Genomic DNA, 18,312 nt, shown 5'->3' with positions numbered 1-18,312 from the left:
TAATGATTTCAGCCAATTGCTCACCAAACAGTCTGTCTACAGATAGTGGCAAGCTGGTTAAACATTTTTTGGAAGCAGAATCCGCTTTCCATTCCTTTAACCACAAGGCTCTGCGCAAGACAACAGAGTTGGCAGACGCAATTGAGGTACGGCTTGTAGAGTCTAGGACAGCGTTGATAGCGTAAGTCGCAAACGCAGACATTTGCGAGGTTAGGGACGCTACTCGCGGCACTGCTGGACATATGATAGAGTCCACCTGTGCCAGGCCAGCTGAAATAGCTTGGAGTGCCCACACGGCCGCGAATGCTGGAGCAAACGACGCGCCGATAGCTTCATAGACAGACTTTAACCAAAGGTCCATCTGTCTGTCATTGGCATCTTTAAGTGAAGCCCCATCTTCCACTGCAACTATGGATCTAGCTGCAAGCCTGGAGATTGGGGGGTCCACCTTTGGACACTGGGTCCAGCGTTTGACCACGTCAGGGGGAAAGGGATAACGAGTATCCTTAAGACGTTTGGAGAAACGCTTATCTGGGTAAGCATGGTGTTTCTGGACTGAATCTCTGAAGTCAGCGTGGTCCAGAAAAGTACTCAGTTTAGGCTTGGGATACCTGAAATGGAACTTCTCCTGCTGTGCCGCTGCCTCCTCTGCAGAAGGGGCAGGGGGAGAAATTTCCAATAGACTATTGATGGCCCCTATAAGGTCATTTACCATGGCGTCACCATCAGGAGTATCCAGATTGAGAGCGGTTTCAGGATTAGACTCCTGATCCCCCTCCTCTGTCTCATCATGTAGAGACTCTTCTCGCTGAGACCCTGATCCGCGTGATGACGTGGAGGGTCTCTCCCAGCGAGCACGCTTAGGCTGCCTGGGACTGTCATCTGAATCAGAGCCGTCAGGCTGAGATGCCTGGGACCCCCTTGAAGCCCGGATTAACTCCAACTGAGGGGGACCGGGGAACATTGCCGCAGCAGTGTCCATGGACTGAGTAACTGGTCTGGACTGCAAGGTCTCTAGGATTTTTGTCATAGTGACAGACATCCTGTCAGCAAAAACTGCAAACTCTGTCCCCGTCACCGGGACAGGGTTCACCGGCGACTCTGCCTGGGCCACTACCACCATAGACTCCGGCTGACGAAGTGGCACAGGGACCGAACATTGCACACAATGGGGGTCATTGTAACCTGTCGGTAGATCAGCCCCACAAGCGGCACAAGCAGCGCTCACAGCCTGTGTCTTGGCACCCTTGCGTTTTGCAGATGACATGTTGTCTTCTCCTCAGAGCAATTGGGGTATACAGCCAAGAAGCGACCTTACAGTGCAATATATCTATATATATATATGGTACAGAGAAAAAGTACACAAATATAACACTGTGGCACTAGTGGGGCCAGCACTTAAGTGCTGCTTACCGCCCGCTTAACGCGGGTGTGTGGTCGCCAGAAATCCCCTGTCTGGGTCTCCCAGAGCCTGTGTCCGTTCTCCAGCCAGACCGCATGTAGGAATGGCTGCCGGCGTCCTATGGAGAGGGGCGGGCCCTGGGCGTGTGCAGACAAAGAGCGGGAAGCCTGCGTCCCACTGTGCTCAGTGAGAGGGCTGGAGCATGTAAATAAGACTCCAGCCCTCGGCGCTGATGAATCGTACAGCGTCTCTCCCTTGCCCTGATTGACAGGGTGGGGGCGGGAACGAAGCGGAGCAAGGCCGCAGAAGCCGGGGACTAAATTTATAAGCGACGCCGTCGTAAAAGCACGGCCGTCGCTAAGTCCCCGGCGTACTACAAGTCGCAGCCGCGCCGCCGCTCTAGGGGCGGCCGGCGCGGCAGTCCCCCAACACATAAAGTCACTCAGAAAACTGTAGTGACTATAACCCCAGCGCTCAGCGCTACTGTCCCCGGCGCACTAGCACACCCAGCAAGCCTGGGGTGTGCGTGGCCTGTACATACGGGGACACAGAGTACCTTAATGTCGCAGGGCCTTGTCCCTGAACGGTACCCAGCTCCGCATCCAGCAGGTTCCATGGGTCTGTGGATGGAGCCCGGCCTCAGGGCTTGGGGGCCGGTAAGATCCCACTTCCTCAGAGCCCCTCAGGGGGATGGGGAAGGAAAGCAGCATGTGGGCTCCAGCCTCCGTACCCGCAATGGGTACCTCAACCTTAACAAACACCGCCGACATAAAGTGGGGTGAGAAGGGAGCATGCTGGGGGCCCTAGTATGGGCCCTCTTTTCTTCCATCCGACATAGTCAGCAGCTGCTGCTGACTAAACAGTGGAGCTATGCGTGGATGTCTGACCTCCTTCGCACAAAGCAGAAAACTGGTGAGCCAGTGATCCCACTGGGGGTGTATAGCCAGAAGGGGAGGGGCCTTACACTTTTTAGTGTAATGCTGTGTGTGGCCTCCGGAGGCAGTGCTATACACCCAATCGTCTGGGTCTCCCAATGGAGCGCCGAAGAAAGGAGGAGATATAGGGAGGATATATGGAGTAATAGGAGGAGATATAGGGAGGATATATGGAGTAACAGGAGGAGATATAGGGAGGATATATGGAGTAATAGGAGGAGATATAGGGAGTAACAGGAGGAGATATAGGGAGGATATAGGGAGTAATAGGAGGAGATATAGGGAGGATATATGGAGTAATAGGAGGAGATATAGGGAGGATGAAGGGAATTTTGTTACTTACCGTAAATTCCTTTTCTTCTAGCTCTTATTGGGAGACCCAGACGATTGGGGTATAGCTACTGCCCTCTGGAGGCCACACAAAGCACTACATTAAAAGTGCAAGGCCCCTCCCCCTCTGGCTATACCCCCCCGTGGTATCACGGGTTCTCCAGTTTTAGTGCCAAAGCAAGAAGGAGGAAGCCATTAACTGGTTTAAACAAATTAACTCCGAATAACATCGGAGAACTGAAAAACCGTTCAACATGAACAACATGTGTACCCGCAAACAACAAAAAAACATCCCGAAGGACAACAGGGCGGGTGCTGGGTCTCCCAATAAGAGCTAGAAGAAAAGGAATTTACGGTAAGTAACAAAATTCCCTTTTTCTTCAGCGCTCTATTGGGAGACCCAGACGATTGGGACGTCCAAAAGCTGTCCCTGGGTGGGTAAATAAATACCTCATGTTAGAGCTGCAAAACAGCCCTCCCCTACGGGGGTGTCACTGCCGCCTGCAGGACTCTTCTACCTAAGCTGGCATCCGCCGAAGCATAGGTATGCACCTGATAATGCTTGGTGAAAGTGTGCAGACTGGACCAGGTAGCTGCCTGGCACACCTGTTGAGCCGAAGCCTGGTGACGTAATGCCCAGGACGCACCCACGGCTCTGGTTGAGTGGGCTTTTAGCCCTGAAGGAACCGGAAGCCCCGCAGAACGGTAGGCCTCTAGAATTGGTTCTTTGATCCATCGAGCCAGGGTGGCTTTAGAAGCCTGCAACCCCTTGCGCTTACCAGCGACAAGGACAAAAAGTGCATCGGCACGGCGTATGGGCGCCGTGCGGGAAATGTAGATTCTGAGTGCCCTCACCAGATCTAGCAAACGTAAGTCCTTTTCATACCGGTGAACCGGATGAGGACAAAACGAAGGCAAGGAGATATCCTGATTAAGATGAAAAGAGGATACGACCTTAGGAAGAAACTCCGGAATAGGGCGCAGCACAACCTTGTCCTGGTGGAACACCAGGAAGGGAGCCTTGGATGACAGAGCTGCCAGCTCAGACACTCGCCGAAGCGATGTGATCGCAACAAGAAACGCCACTTTCTGCGACAGCCGAGAAAAGGAAACTTCCTTCAGAGGCTCGAAGGGCGGCTTCTGGAGAGCAACTAGTACCCTGTTCAGATCCCATGGATCTAACGGTCGCTTGTACGGGGGCACAATATGACAGACCCCCTGCAGGAACGTGCGCACCTTAGGAAGACGTGCTAGACGCTTCTGAAAAAACACGGATAGTGCCGAAACTTGCCCTTTAAGGGAGCTGAGCGACAAGCCCTTTTCTAACCCCGATTGCAGGAAGGAAAGAAACTTGGGTAATGCAAATGGCCAGGGAGACACTCCCTGAGTAGAGCACCAGGATAAGAAAATCTTCCACGTCCTGTGGTAGATCTTAGCAGAATTCGACTTTCTAGCTTGTCTCATTGTGGCAACCACTCCTTGAGATAATCCTGCAGATGCTAGGATCCATGACTCAATGGCCACACAGTCAGGTTCAGGGCCGCAGAATTCTGATGGAAAAACGGCCCTTGGGACAGTAAGTCTGGTCGGTCTGGCAGTGACCACGGTCGACCGATCGTGAGATGCCACAGATCCGGATACCACGACCTCCTCGGCCAGTTTGGAGCGACGAGTATGATGCGGCTGCACTCGGATCTGATCTTGCGTAGCACTCTGGGCAAGAGCGCCAGAGGCGGAAACACGTAAGGGAGCTGAAACTGCGACCAATCTTGAACCAAGGCGTCTGCCGCCAGAGCTCTTTGATCGCGCGACCTCGCCATGAATGCCGGGACCTTGTTGTTGTGCCGGGATGCCATTAGGTCGACGTCCGGCACTCCCCAGCGGCGACAGATTTCCTGAAACACGTCCGGGTGAAGGGACCATTCCCCTGCGTCCATGCCCTGGCGACTGAGGAAGTCTGCTTCCCAGTTTTCTACGCCTGGGATGTGAACCGCGGATATGGTGGATGCTCTGTCCTCCACCCACATTAGAATGCGCCGGACTTCTTGGAAGGCTTGCCGACTGCGCGTCCCTCCTTGGTGGTTGATGTATGCCACCGCTGTGGAGTTGTCCGATTGGATTCGGATCTGCTTTCCTTCCAGCCACTGCTGGAAGGCTAGTAGGGCAAGATACACTGCTCTGATTTCCAGAACATTGATCTGAAGGGTGGACTCCTGCGGAGTCCACGTCCCCTGAGCCCTGTGGTGGAGAAACACTGCTCCCCACCCCGACAGACTCGCATCTGTCGTAACTACTGCCCAGGATGGGGGCAGGAAGGATCTTCCCTGAGATAATGAGGTGGGAAGGAGCCACCATTGTAGAGAGTCCTTGGCCGTCTGGGAAAGCGAGACTTTCCTGTCCAGGGACGTTGACTTCCCGTCCCATTGGCGGAGAATGTCCCATTGAAGTGGGCGCAGATGAAACTGCGCAAAGGGAACTGCTTCCATGGCTGCCACCATCTTCCCTAGGAAATGCATGAGACGCCGCAAGGGATGCAACTGGCCCTGCAGGAGAGATTGCACCCCTGTCTGTAGTGACCGCTGCTTGTTCAGCGGCAGCTTCACTATCGCTGCTAGAGTATGAAACTCCATGCCAAGATACGTTAGTGACTGAGTCGGTGATAGGATCGACTTTGGAAAGTTGATGATCCATCCGAAAGACTGTAGAGTCTCCAGCGTAGCATTCAGGCTGTGCTGACATGCCTCCTGAGAGGGAGCTTTGACCAATAAGTCGTCTAGGTAAGGGATCACCGAGTGTCCCTGAGAGTGCAAGACTGCTACCACCGCCGCCATGACCTTGGTGAAGACCCGTGGGGCTGTCGCCAGACCAAATGGAAGAGCTACGAACTGAAAATGGTCGTCTCCTATCACAAAACGTAGAAAACGTTGATGTTCTGTAGCAATTGGCACGTGGAGATAAGCATCTTTGATGTCTATTGAGGCAAGGAAGTCTCCTCTGGACATTGAGGCAATGACAGAGCGGAGGGTTTCCATCCGGAACCTCCTGGCGTGCACATGTTTGTTGAGCCGTTTTAGGTCCAGAACAGGACGGAACGAGCCGTTCTTTTTTGGAACCACAAAGAGATTGGAGTAAAACCCTTGCCCTTGTTCCTGAGGAGGGACTGGGATCACCACTCCTTCCGCTTTTAGGGAATCCACCGCCTGCAGCAGAGCATCTGCTCGGTCTGGATGTGGGGAGGTTCTGAAGAACCGAGCTGGAGGACGAGAATTGAACTCGATTCTGTACCCGCGAGACAAAATGTCCGTCACCCACCGGTCTTTGACCTGTGACATCCAAATGCCGGAAAAGCGGGAGAGCCTGCCCCCGACCGGCGATGCGGAGGGGGGGGGGCTGGAAGTCATGAGGTAGCCGCTTTGGAAGCGGTACCTCCATTTGCTTTCTTGGGGCGTGTGTGAGTCCGCCACGAATCTGAGTTTCTTTGCGTCCTCTGAGTCCCTTTGGACGAGGTAAATGGTGTCTTGCCCGAACCTCGAAAGGACTGAAACCTCTGCTGCCACTTTTTCTGCTGAGGTTTGGATGTTCTGGGTTGTGGTAAAGAGGAGTCTTTACCCTTGGACTGCTTAATGATGTCAGCCAATGGCTCGCCAAACAGTCTATCTCTAGACAAAGGCAAACTGGTTAAACATTTTTTGGAACCAGCATCTGCTTTCCAGTCCTTTAACCACAAGGCTCTGCGCAAAACTACCGAATTGGCGGACGCCATTGAGGTGCGACTGGTAGATTCTAGGACCGCATTGATAGCGTAAGACGCAAACGCCGACATCTGCGTGGTAAGGTGCGCCACTTGCGGCACTGCTGGATGCATGATAGCATCCACTTTTGCTAAGCCAGCTGAAATAGCCTGGAGTGCCCATACGGCTGCGAATGCCGGAGCAAACGACGCGCCGATAGCTTCATAGACAGATTTTAACCAAAGGTCCATCTGTCTGTCATTGGCATCTTTAAGTGAAGCGCCATCCTCCACTGCAACTATGGATCTAGCTGCAAGTTTGGAAATCGGGGGGTCTACCTTTGGACACTGTGTCCAGCGCTTGACCACCTCAGGGGGGAAAGGGAAACGCGTATCTTTAGATCGTTTAGAGAAACGCCTTTCTGGGTGAGCGTCGTGCTTCTGGATTGATTCTCTGAAGTCAGAGTGATCTAACAAGGCACTCAATTTACGCTTGGGATAAAGGAAACGAAACTTCTCCTGCTCCGCAGCCGCCTCTTCTGCTGAAGGGGCTGGGGGAGAAATATCCAACAGCCTATTGATGGCTGAGATAAGGTCGTTTACCATGGCATCCCCATCCGGGGTATCCAGGTTGAGAGGGGTTCCAGGAGTGGATTCCTGATCACTCTCATCAGACACATCACAGGGAGACTGATTGCGCTGAGACCCTGAGCAGTGTGAAGACGTCGAGGGTCTTTCCCAGCGAGCTCGCTTAGGGTGGCTGGGGCCATCATCTGAGTCATAATCCTCGGCCTGTGAAGCCGGGGACCCCCCTGTGGGCTGGATACATTCCAAGTAAGGGGGACCTGAGGACAGAGGCCTCGCCGTGCCCAGAGACTGAGCCCCATGCATAGATTGCAAGGTTTCAAGGATTTTTGCCATAGACACAGACATATTATCTGCAAAAACTGCAAAGTCTGTCCCTGTCACCGGGGCAGAACTTACAAGCGTCTCAGCCTGGGTCGCTACCTCTCCTGACTCCGGCTGGCGAAGCAGCACCGGGTCGGAGCATTGCACACAATGGGGGTCATCGGAGCCTGCTGGTAGATTAGCCCCACATGCAGCACACGCAGTATACACAGCCCTTTTTGCCTTGGCCGCCTTGCGTTTTGAGGATGACATGTTGCTGCTTCCACAGAGCGATCTGGGATATGCAGCCAGAAGCAACCTCACAGTGCAAGAAATACAATATCTATATATCTGTACACAGTACACCGATACACCGTGAGGCACTAGAGGGACCAGCACAGAAAAATCGCTTACCGCCCGCTTAAAGAAGCGGGTGTGTGGTCGCCAGATAGCCCCTAGTCCAGGTCTCCCAGAGCCTTGCGTCCTTCCTCCAGCCAGGCATGCATGTAATGGCTGCCGGCGTCTCGAGAGAGGAAGGGGGGCGGGCCCTGGGCGTTCCTGGCCAAGAGCGGGAAGCCTGCTTCCCTCTGTGCCAAGTGAGAGGGCTGGAGCATGTAAATCAGGCTCCAGCCCTCGTCGCTGCTAGCGAACAGCGTCTCTCCCCTACCCTGAATGACAGGGTGGGGGCGGGAACGAATCGGAGCTGCCGGCGTCCTAGGCCCAAAAAGCCGGGGACTAAATTTATAACCGCCGCCGCCGTAAAAGCGCGGACGGCGGATCCCCGGCGCACCACAAGTCACAGCAGCGCCGCCCGGTCCAGAGGGGGTCGGCGCTGCGTTCCCATACACAAAAAAGTCCCCCAGTAATCTGTAGGGACACCAACTCCACGTTGCGGTCCCCGGCGCACTACAACACCCAGCCAGCCCGGAGTGTGTCTGTGCCTGCCGGGGACACAGAGTACCTGTATGATGCAGGGCCTGTCCCTGATCGTACTCCTGCTCCGTCTCCATCAGGTTCTAATGGGTCTGTGGATGGAGCCCGGCATCAGAGCTGAGAGGCCGGCAGGATCCCACTTCCACAGAGCCCTACCAGGGGATGTGGAAGGAAAACAGCATGTCAGGCTCCAGCCCTGTACCAGCAATAGGTACCTCAACCTTACAACACCATCCAGGGGTGAGAAGGGAGCATGCTGGGAACACTATATGTGTCCTCTTTTCTTCCATCCGAAACAGTCAGCAGCTACTGCTGACTAAAATCTGTGGAGCTATGCATGGAATGTCTGACCTCCTTCGCACACAAAGCTAAAACTGGAGAACCCGTGATACCACGGGGGGGTATAGCCAGAGGGGGAGGGGCCTTGCACTTTTAATGTAGTGCTTTGTGTGGCCTCCAGAGGGCAGTAGCTATACCCCAATCGTCTGGGTCTCCCAATAGAGCGCTGAAGAAATATGGAGTAATAGGAGGAGATATAGGGGGGATATATGGAGTAATAGGAGGAGATATAGGGGGGATATATGGAGTAATGGGAGGATATATGGAGTAATAGGAGGAGATATAGGAAGGATATAGGGAGTAACAGGAGGAGATATAGGGAGGATATAGGGAGTAATAGGAGGAGATATAGGAAGGATATAGGGAGTAAAAGGAGGAGATATAGGGAGGATATATGGAGTAATAGGAGGAGATATAGGGAGTAACAGGAGGAGATATAGGGAGGCTATAGGGAGTAACAGGAGGAGATATAGGGAGGATATAGGGAGTAATAGGAGGAGATATAGGGAGGATATATGGAGTAATAGGAGGAGATATAGGGAGGATATATGGAGTAATAGGAGGAGATATAGGGAGGATATATGGAGTAATAGGAGGAGATATAGGGAGGATATATGGAGTAATAGGAGGAGTATTGTTGGTACATGATATAGTAACAGCCACAAGACACCAGACAATAATTGCACCCATAGTAAAGAGACCGACACCCAGAAGTGAAATCACTGATCACCAGGAGGATAAAGTTCCCTTTATTTTAGTTTATTAATAAGGTACAGATTCGGAAAGGTAGAATAATAATAATATTGTGCGGCTTTTCTTGGTGGTAACAAACCAGCTGCTCCTTTATGCTACAAAAAGATCGGTCACGGAGTCCATGACGCTCCCCCTCTTCCTGCGACTGACGAAACGCAGACATGATCGGACCCTCCTTAGTGGGGCAGTGTGTGACCCCCCCAACCCCCTCCCCAGCACTTGAGGGCAGCTGCTCCCATCTCTGAATATTAGACCCCCAAGTCACAGCCCAAACCCCTAGCTGCCCCCGATGTGTACAGCTGATGGGTATAACTGTACAGACTGCTTGTATCTGAGGCTGTAGGCCCGACCAGTGCCCGTCATTATGGCGCCAATCCCTGCTCCGGTCCCAGGGCCAAGCAGTGTGTAAAGTCTTAGGAGGAGGACCCCGATCCGTATAGAAGGCACTGATTTATAGAGAACCTCAACTCTAAATTCTGAAGGGGGGGAAAAAAAAAAAAAAAAGTAATCTTCGGAGAATATAAGTTTTATAGCGACTGTTAAATATATACGAAAATTAATGCAATTTTTTGGGGGATGATCCAAAAACTGTACAATCATTTCATTAGGAACATTAAAGTCCGGGCTTACAATAGGCAGGACCTGAGCGGGGGGACGTCAGCACGTACTTGGAGGGGGGGGGGGAGCACTTTACATTTCGCTACCCCCCTCCCCCGCTCTCCATAGAATTTAACCCTGTATTTCTCTTATCTGACATCACATCATAGATTTCACTTCCCAGTTAACCCTTGCAGCTGGGCGCCGTCAGTGGGGCCCCTCCAGCTGTTAAGAGGAAACTACAGCACTGCAGGGTGTTATGCTGGGAGTTGTAGTTTCCTCCAACAGCTGATAAAGCCGTAAAGGTGGAGTCGAAAAGGAAACGCCATGTGTAATGGATGCCGGTCGGCCGCCGTTTGCAGGAAGCCGCTGCCAGTCAGGGATCACGTGGAGCTGTGTAAAGTCTATTCCTAGCGGACTGGTCGGCAGCGGCGGTGATAGCAGGGTACAGGTCAGGCACCGGGGCGGCACTACAGTGTCTGTGCAGCCTGCGCCAAACTCCCCCCGGCTCCCAAACAAGGACTGCGGCGGCGGAAAACTTTGCTCTAATCTCCCCTCCCGGTGCTTAGTCTAGTAGGGAGGGCTCTGCAGGTCGGATAATGGTGGGCCGATTTGGGGCGGCGGGAGGTCTCCGGCTGCAAAAAGGAAGAAAAAAGGTGCAAAAAATGTTTTTAGGGATGTGACAAAGAAAGAAAAGATGGTTAGGGTGCGGGAGGCAAATACGGACAGACTGCAGCTCTCTGTACATGAATAATCTCTGCGCTCCGCAAATATGTTTTTTAAATTAAAAACTTTATTTTTAGTCCCCTTAGAGGATCTGAACCTGCAATTTATCTTACAGCAAGTCTATAAATCTATGTGTTGCAGTATACAGTCTGTCCACCACCATTAACTTGAGAACGGCGGCAGCTATAGGCATAGAGGTGATGTCTAGGTATAGTAAAGTAGCCATGCGCTACACAATGAAACCACCTATAGCGCCACCTGGTGGAAAACAACGGAGTTAGCATTTTTATCTCGAAAACGGAACGAGATAGAGAAAAAAAAGTGAATTACAAAGTTGTAGGGCATCATCAACTCAATACGAATCGACACCTTGCATACAGAAATGCTATGATATGAGACCCATGACCCCCCCCCCCCCCCCAGAACATTGAATGCTGGTCACGCATATGGCGCTCATTTAACTTTGATGCTCAAAGTGGCCCCCGTCAGCTGCAATGCACATCTGGCCTCTGCACGGCATACTGTATCTTGCTGCACGTTGTGCAATATGGTAGGTGACACGTTTGCACAAGCATCTGTGATACGTCGGAGTAGGTCCTGCAATGTTGGTGGAGGGGTCGCATACACCTGCTGTTTGATGTGACCTCACAGAAAGAAGTCCAATGGGGTCAGGTCAGGTGAGCGTGGAGGCCACTCCACACAGCCACCATACCCAATGCCTTGTAGGAAGGTCTCCATGAGGTATCGCTTCACGTCCGCAGCCTTGTGAGTTTTACACGTTTTAATCTGTTTAATCAATTCTGTATGCAAGGTGTTGAGTCGTATTGAATTGATGATGCTCTACAACTTTGTAATTCCCTTTTTTTCTCTATCTCGTTCCGTTTTCGAAATAAAAATGCTAACTCCGTTGTTTTCCACCAGGTGGCGCTATAGGTGGTTTCATTAGCGTAGCGCATGGCTACTTTACTATACCTAGACACCACTTTTATACCTATAGCTGCCGCCATTCTCATCTTAACGGCGGTGGACAGGATATGGGTGGACACACTGTATAGGGAAAGTTATTGACTCCTATGAGGCTCAGCCTGAGGCTGGTAGTGGCCACAGAACGACAAAGATGGAGGTCATGAGGGCCTTTAGTTTCCCATCGGCACCCTGAAATTGAGCTGTGTAAGAGCCAAAGGGCATTTCGGGCGCCTCCAGGATAGTGCGTCTTACATGCCAGTGCCCGAGATTGATGGCGGCATTTAGGGGACTGACCGCTCCCCACCTCCGATCGCTAATGAGGGGCTTCTTTGTGCGGATGATTCATATACAGAGATTCCGCACTTCTGATTCGTCTCTAGGATAATCACCAGGCACAGGGTACAATACAGAGGGGGCTTCTTACCTGGGAACTCCGGGAGGTACACCCGGGGGTATACGAGCCGGTCGGTTTGGGATCTGTGGTGGTGCAGAGAATGGGTCATTGTTAGCAGCAGGGAAGGCAGCTGTGGGCCCTGGGCGGGATGGGATGGGTGGGTACACATTGCCTCCTCCTGCAGGCACAGGGATAAGTGGGGGTCCAGGAGTCGGACCCCGTACTGCGGGCGGGCGGCTTGGAGGCAGGATGTTGGCAGCCGGTCTCCTCTGTACATTCGGGCTGGAGCAGTATAAAAAACAAAAAAAATCAAACAAAACATTACTTCTTTGTCTCTGGCACCGACACAGTGCACCTTAAGATTTCTACAAGAAAATACCAAAACTGCCCCCCTCACCATAAAGTCTCACATTTTCAAGAGTTCTGCTTGCTGTCACTTAAGTTGAACCTCACTGTGCTTCAAAAAAGGAAAAAAAGATTTTGGGTACTCGCAGGAAAATCTCTCTCGGAGCCTTCATTAGAGGACACTGGAAATCATTGATGTATGCTGCTGCCACTAGGAGGCTGACACTATGCAAAAAAAAAAAGTGATCTCAGTAGAAGACAACCCACCCACCCCACCCTGTGAAAGCAGCAGGAGAAGCAGCCTAAAATAAATATAGTCTGGTCCAACAGAGACATCTATAAAGGGGCGGGTGCTGTGTTGTCTAATGAAGGGTCTGAGAAAGATTTTATGGTGAGTACCCAAAATCCTCTTTTTCTCTATCGCTTCATTGGGGGGCACAGGAAACTATGGGATATCCTAAAGGAGCCCCCAAGGGTGGGAAGAGAAAGGACTAGAAAAAAAAAAAGAACAGAGGCAAGATACTACAAACGGAATCCGGCCACCGTAAATTGTAAAACCATTCGGCCTAGGGAATTATAAAGAAGGTGTGGACTTCAGTAGAACCTGGAAAAAGGTAAGACCAGATAACAAGAAAGCAACCGGGAGAGCTGCCGAATAGAGGCTGGACGACGAAAGGTCTATGAGGTCCTAGACACAGAAAATGAGAATTGGAACGACGGTGAGGACATCTTCAACCTAATAAGCGTCCAGAATTGTAGAGCTAATCCAGACTGAAGACCATTATGAGGACTCTCTGGGACACAAACAAGGAAGTTGAGCACCTAGGAAGGCTGTTCTGGAAAGAAAGAGGCGTGAGACGCAGTCTGACCAGGTACAAAAGATTTTAGAGATTGGTCAGAAGACAAGAAGGAGAAGAACAGAGTCAGAGAAGGCCATCTTATTGTAAACTGGATGCAGGATAACTCTGTTCAGGTGAAAGGACGACAAGACGGGGCTGTTCGTTCCAAGGATCGACTTGGGGGGGATTTATCGCCGGAAAAAACGTTTAGGAAAACAAGGCAAAAAAGAGAAGGATAGATTCAAAGGGGGATGCTATAAAATGGTAGACCCCAGATGAGGTCCCAGAGGTCAACTGGAGGAAAGAAGGGAATTTTGTTACTTACCGTAAATTCCTTTTCTTCTAGCTCCTATTGGGAGACCCAGACGATTGGGTGTATAGTACTGCCTCCGGAGGCCACACAAAGCATTACACTAAAAAGTGTAAGGCCCCTCCCCTTCTGGCTATACACCCCCAGTGGGATCACTGGCTCACCAGTTTTAGTGCAAAAGCAAGAAGGAGGAAAGCCAATAACTGGTTTAAACAAATTCACTCCGAAGTAACATCGGAGAACTGAAACCATTCAACATGAACAACATGTGTACCCGAAAAACAACCAAAAATCCCGAAGGACAACAGGGCGGGTGCTGGGTCTCCCAATAGGAGCTAGAAGAAAAGGAATTTACGGTAAGTAACAAAATTCCCTTCTTCTTCGGCGCTCCATTGGGAGACCCAGACGATTGGGACGTCCAAAAGCTGTCCCTGGGTGGGTAAAGAAATACCTCATGTTAGAGCTGCAAAAACAGCCCTCCCCTACGGGGAGGCAACTGCCGCCTGCAGGACTCTTCTACCTAGGCTGGCGTCCGCCGAAGCATAGGTATGCACCTGATAATGTTTGGTGAAAGTGTGCAGACTCGACCAGGTAGCTGCCTGGCACACCTGTTGAGCCGTAGCCTGGTGTCGTAATGCCCAGGACGCACCCACGGCTCTGGTGGAATGGGCCTTCAGCCCTGATGGAACCGGAAGCCCAGCAGAACGGTAGGCTTCAAGAATTGGTTCTTTGATCCATCGAGCCAGGGTGGCTTTGGAAGCCTGCGACCCTCTGCGCTTACCAGCGACAAGGACAAAGAGTGCATCCGAGCGGCGCAGGGGCGCCGTGCGGGAAATGTAGATTCTGAGTGCTCTCACCAGATCCAATAAGAAGGGAATTTTGTTACTTACCGTAAATTCCTTTTCTTCTAGCTCTTATTGGGAGACCCAGACGATTGGGGTATAGCTACTGCCCTCTGGAGGCCACACAAAGCACTACATTAAAAGTGCAAGGCCCCTCCCCCTCTGGCTATACCCCCCCCGTGGTATCACGGGTTCTCCAGTTTTAGTGCCAAAGCAAGAAGGAGGAAGCCAATAACTGGTTTAAACAAATTAACTCCGAATAACATCGGAGAACTGAAAAACCGTTCAACATGAACAACATGTGTACCCGCAAACAACAAAAAAACATCCCGAAGGACAACAGGGCGGGTGCTGGGTCTCCCAATAAGAGCTAGAAGAAAAGGAATTTACGGTAAGTAACAAAATTCCCTTCTTCAGCGCTCTATTGGGAGACCCAGACGATTGGGACGTCCAAAAGCTGTCCCTGGGTGGGTAAAGAAATACCTCATGTTAGAGCTGCAAAACAGCCCTCCCCTACGGGGGTGTCACTGCCGCCTGCAGGACTCTTCTACCTAAGCTGGCATCCGCCGAAGCATAGGTATGCACCTGATAATGCTTGGTGAAAGTGTGCAGACTGGACCAGGTAGCTGCCTGGCACACCTGTTGAGCCGAAGCCTGGTGACGTAATGCCCAGGACGCACCCACGGCTCTGGTTGAGTGGGCTTTTAGCCCTGAAGGAACCGGAAGCCCCGCAGAACGGTAGGCCTCTAGAATTGGTTCTTTGATCCATCGAGCCAGGGTGGCTTTAGAAGCCTGCAACCCCTTGCGCGGACCAGCGACAAGGACAAAAAGTGCATCGGCACGGCGCATGGGCGCCGTGCGGGAAATGTAGATTCTGAGTGCTCTCACCAGATCTAGCAAACGTAAGTCCTTTTCATACCGGTGAACCGGATGAGGACAAAAAGAAGGCAAGGATATATCCTGATTAAGATGAAAAGAGGATACGACCTTAGGGAGAAACTCCGGAATAGGGCGCAGCACTACCTTGTCCTGGTGGAACACCAGGAAGGGAGCCTTGGATGACAGAGCTGCCAGCTCAGACACTCGCCGAAGCGATGTGATCGCAACAAGAAACGCCACTTTCTGTGACAGCCGAGAAAAGGAAACTTCCTTCAGAGGCTCGAAGGGCGGCTTCTGGAGAGCAACTAGTACCCTGTTCAGATCCCATGGATCTAACGGCCGCTTGTACGGGGGCACAATATGACAGACCCCCTGCAGGAACGTGCGCACCTTAGAAAGACGTGCTAGACGCTTCTGAAAAAACACGGATAGTGCCGAAACTTGCCCTTTAAGGGAGCTGAGCGACAAGCCCTTTTCTAACCCCGATTGCAGGAAGGAAAGAAACTTGGGCAATGCAAATGGCCAGGGAGACACTCCCTGAGCAGAGCACCAGGATAAGAAAATCTTCCACGTTCTGTGGTAGATCTTAGCCGAATTCGACTTTCTAGCTTGTCTCATTGTGGCAACGACTCCTTGAGATAATCCTGCAGATGCTAGGATCCAGGACTCAATGGCCACACAGTCAGGTTCAGGGCCGCAGAATTCTGATGGAAAAACGGCCCTTGGGACAGTAAGTCTGGTCGGTCTGGCAGTGACCACGGTCGACCGATCGTGAGATGCCACAGATCCGGATACCACGACCTCCTCGGCCAGTCTGGAGCGACGAGTATGATGCGGCTGCACTCGGATCTGATCTTGCGTAGCACTCTGGGCAAGAGCGCCAGAGGCGGAAACACGTATGGGAGCTGAAACTGCGACCAATCTTGAACCAAGGCGTCTGCCGCCAGAGCTCTTTGATCGCGCGACCTCGCCATGAATGCCGGGACCTTGTTGTTGTGCCGGGATGCCATTAGGTCGACGTCCGGCACTCCCCAGCGGCGACAGATTTCCTGAAACACGTCCGGGTGAAGGGACCATTCCCCTGCGTCCATGCCCTGGCGACTGAGGAAGTCTGCTTCCCAGTTTTCTACGCCTGGGATGTGAACCGCGGATATGGTGGATGCTCTGTCCTCCACCCACATTAGAATGCGCCGGACTTCTTGGAAGGCTTGCCGACTGCGCGTCCCTCCTTGGTGGTTGATGTATGCCACCGCTGTGGAGTTGTCCGATTGGATTCGGATCTGCTTTCCTTCCAGCCACTGTTGGAAGGCCAGTAGAGCAAGATACACTGCTCTGATCTCCAGAACATTGATCTGAAGGGTGGACTCCTGCGGAGTCCACGTCCCCTGAGCCCTGTGGTGGAGAAATACTGCTCCCCACCCTGACAGACTCGCATCTGTCGTGACTACTGCCCAGGATGGGGGCAGGAAGGATCTTCCCTGAGACAATGAGGTGGGAAGGAGCCACCATTGTAGGGAGTCCTTGGCCGTCTGGGAAAGCGAGACTTTCCTGTCCAGGGACGTTGACTTCCCGTCCCATTGGCGGAGAATGTCCCATTGAAGTGGGCGCAGATGAAACTGCGCAAAGGGAACTGCTTCCATGGCTGCCACCATCTTCCCTAGGAAATGCATGAGGCGCCGCAAGGGATGCAACTGGCCTTGCAGAAGAGATTGCACCCCTGTCTGTAGTGACCGCTGCTTGTTCAGCGGAAGCTTCACTATCGCTGCTAGAGTATGAAACTCCATGCCAAGATACGTTAGTGATTGAGTCGGTGATAGGATCGACTTTGGAAAGTTGATGATCCATCCGAAAGACTGTAGGGTCTCCAGCGTAGCATTCAAGTGCGCTGACATGCCTCTTGAGAGGGAGCTTTGACCAATAAATCGTCTAGGTAAGGGATCACCGAGTGTCCCTGAGAGTGCAAGACTGCTACCACCGCCGCCATGACCTTGGTGAAGACCCGTGGGGCTGTCGCCAGACCAAATGGCAGAGCTACGAACTGAAAATGGTCGTCTCCTATCACAAAACGTAGAAAAACGTTGATGTTCTGTAGCAATTGGCACGTGGAGATAAGCATCTTTGATGTCTATTGAGGCAAGGAAGTCTCCTCTGGACATTGAGGCAATGACAGAACGCAGGGTTTCCATCCGGAACTTCCTGGCGTGCACATGTTTGTTGAGCCGTTTTAGGTCCAGAACAGGACGGAACGAGCCGTCCTTTTTTGGAACCACAAAGAGATTGGAGTAAAACCCTTGCCCTTGTTCCTGAGGAGGGACTGGGATCACCACTCCTTCCGCTCTTAGGGAGTCCACCGCCTGCAGCAGAGCATCTGCTCGGTCTGGATGTGGGGAGGTTCTGAAGAACCGAGCTGGAGGACGAGAATTGAACTCGATTCTGTACCCGCGAGACAAAATGTCCGTCACCCACCGGTCTTTGACCTGTGACATCCAAATGCCGGAAAAGCGGGAGAGCCTGCCCCCGACCGGCGATGCGGAGGGAGGGGGCTGGAAGTCATGAGGTAGCCGCTTTGGAAGTGGTACCTCCATTTGCTTTCTTGGGGCGCGTGTGAGCCCGCCACGAATCTGAGTTTCTTTGCGTCCTCTGAGTCCCTTTGGACGAGGTAAACGGTGTCTTGCCCGAACCTCGAAAGGACTGAAACCTCTGCTGCCACTTTTTCTGCTGAGGTTTGGTTGTTCTGGGTTGTGGTAAAGAGGAGTCTTTACCCTTGGACTGCTTAATGATATCAGCCAATGGCTCGCCAAACAGTCTCTCTCTAGATAAAGGCAAACTGGTTAAACATTTTTTGGAACCAGCATCTGCTTTCCAGTCCTTTAACCACAAGGCTCTGCGCAAAACTACCGAATTGGCGGACGCCATTGAGGTGCGACTGGTAGATTCTAGGACCGCATTGATAGCGTAAGACGCAAACGCCGACATCTGCGTGGTAAGGTGCGCCACTTGCGGCACTGCTGGATGTATGATAGCATCCACTTTTGCTAAGCCAGCTGAAATAGCCTGGAGTGCCCATACGGCTGCGAATGCCGGAGCAAACGACGCGCCGATAG

At 52.1% G+C, this 18,312-nt stretch overlaps 1 protein-coding gene across 1 annotated transcript in view; it reads right to left on the bottom strand.

Moving 5' to 3' along the window:
• Positions 1–9,271: 9,271 nt before the first annotated feature.
• DNM2 (dynamin 2) overlaps positions 9,272–18,312 on the bottom strand; it is a 103,837-nt gene continuing 94,796 nt past the window's right edge. The window contains exons 19-20 of the mRNA XM_075343896.1: positions 12,024–12,275; positions 9,272–10,542 (exon numbers count right to left, since the gene is read on the bottom strand). Coding sequence (XP_075200011.1) covers positions 10,473–10,542; positions 12,024–12,275 — 322 coding nt within the window. The 3' untranslated portion in view covers positions 9,272–10,472. The remainder of the gene's footprint in view (positions 10,543–12,023; positions 12,276–18,312) is intronic.

This window comes from Anomaloglossus baeobatrachus, chromosome 4 (genome assembly GCF_048569485.1).
Source record: "Anomaloglossus baeobatrachus isolate aAnoBae1 chromosome 4, aAnoBae1.hap1, whole genome shotgun sequence".
In the NCBI taxonomy this organism is placed as follows: Eukaryota; Metazoa; Chordata; class Amphibia; order Anura; family Aromobatidae; genus Anomaloglossus; species Anomaloglossus baeobatrachus.
The sequence above is the reverse complement of the archived record's forward strand: the minus strand, read 5'-3'. Positions and strand labels throughout refer to the sequence as shown.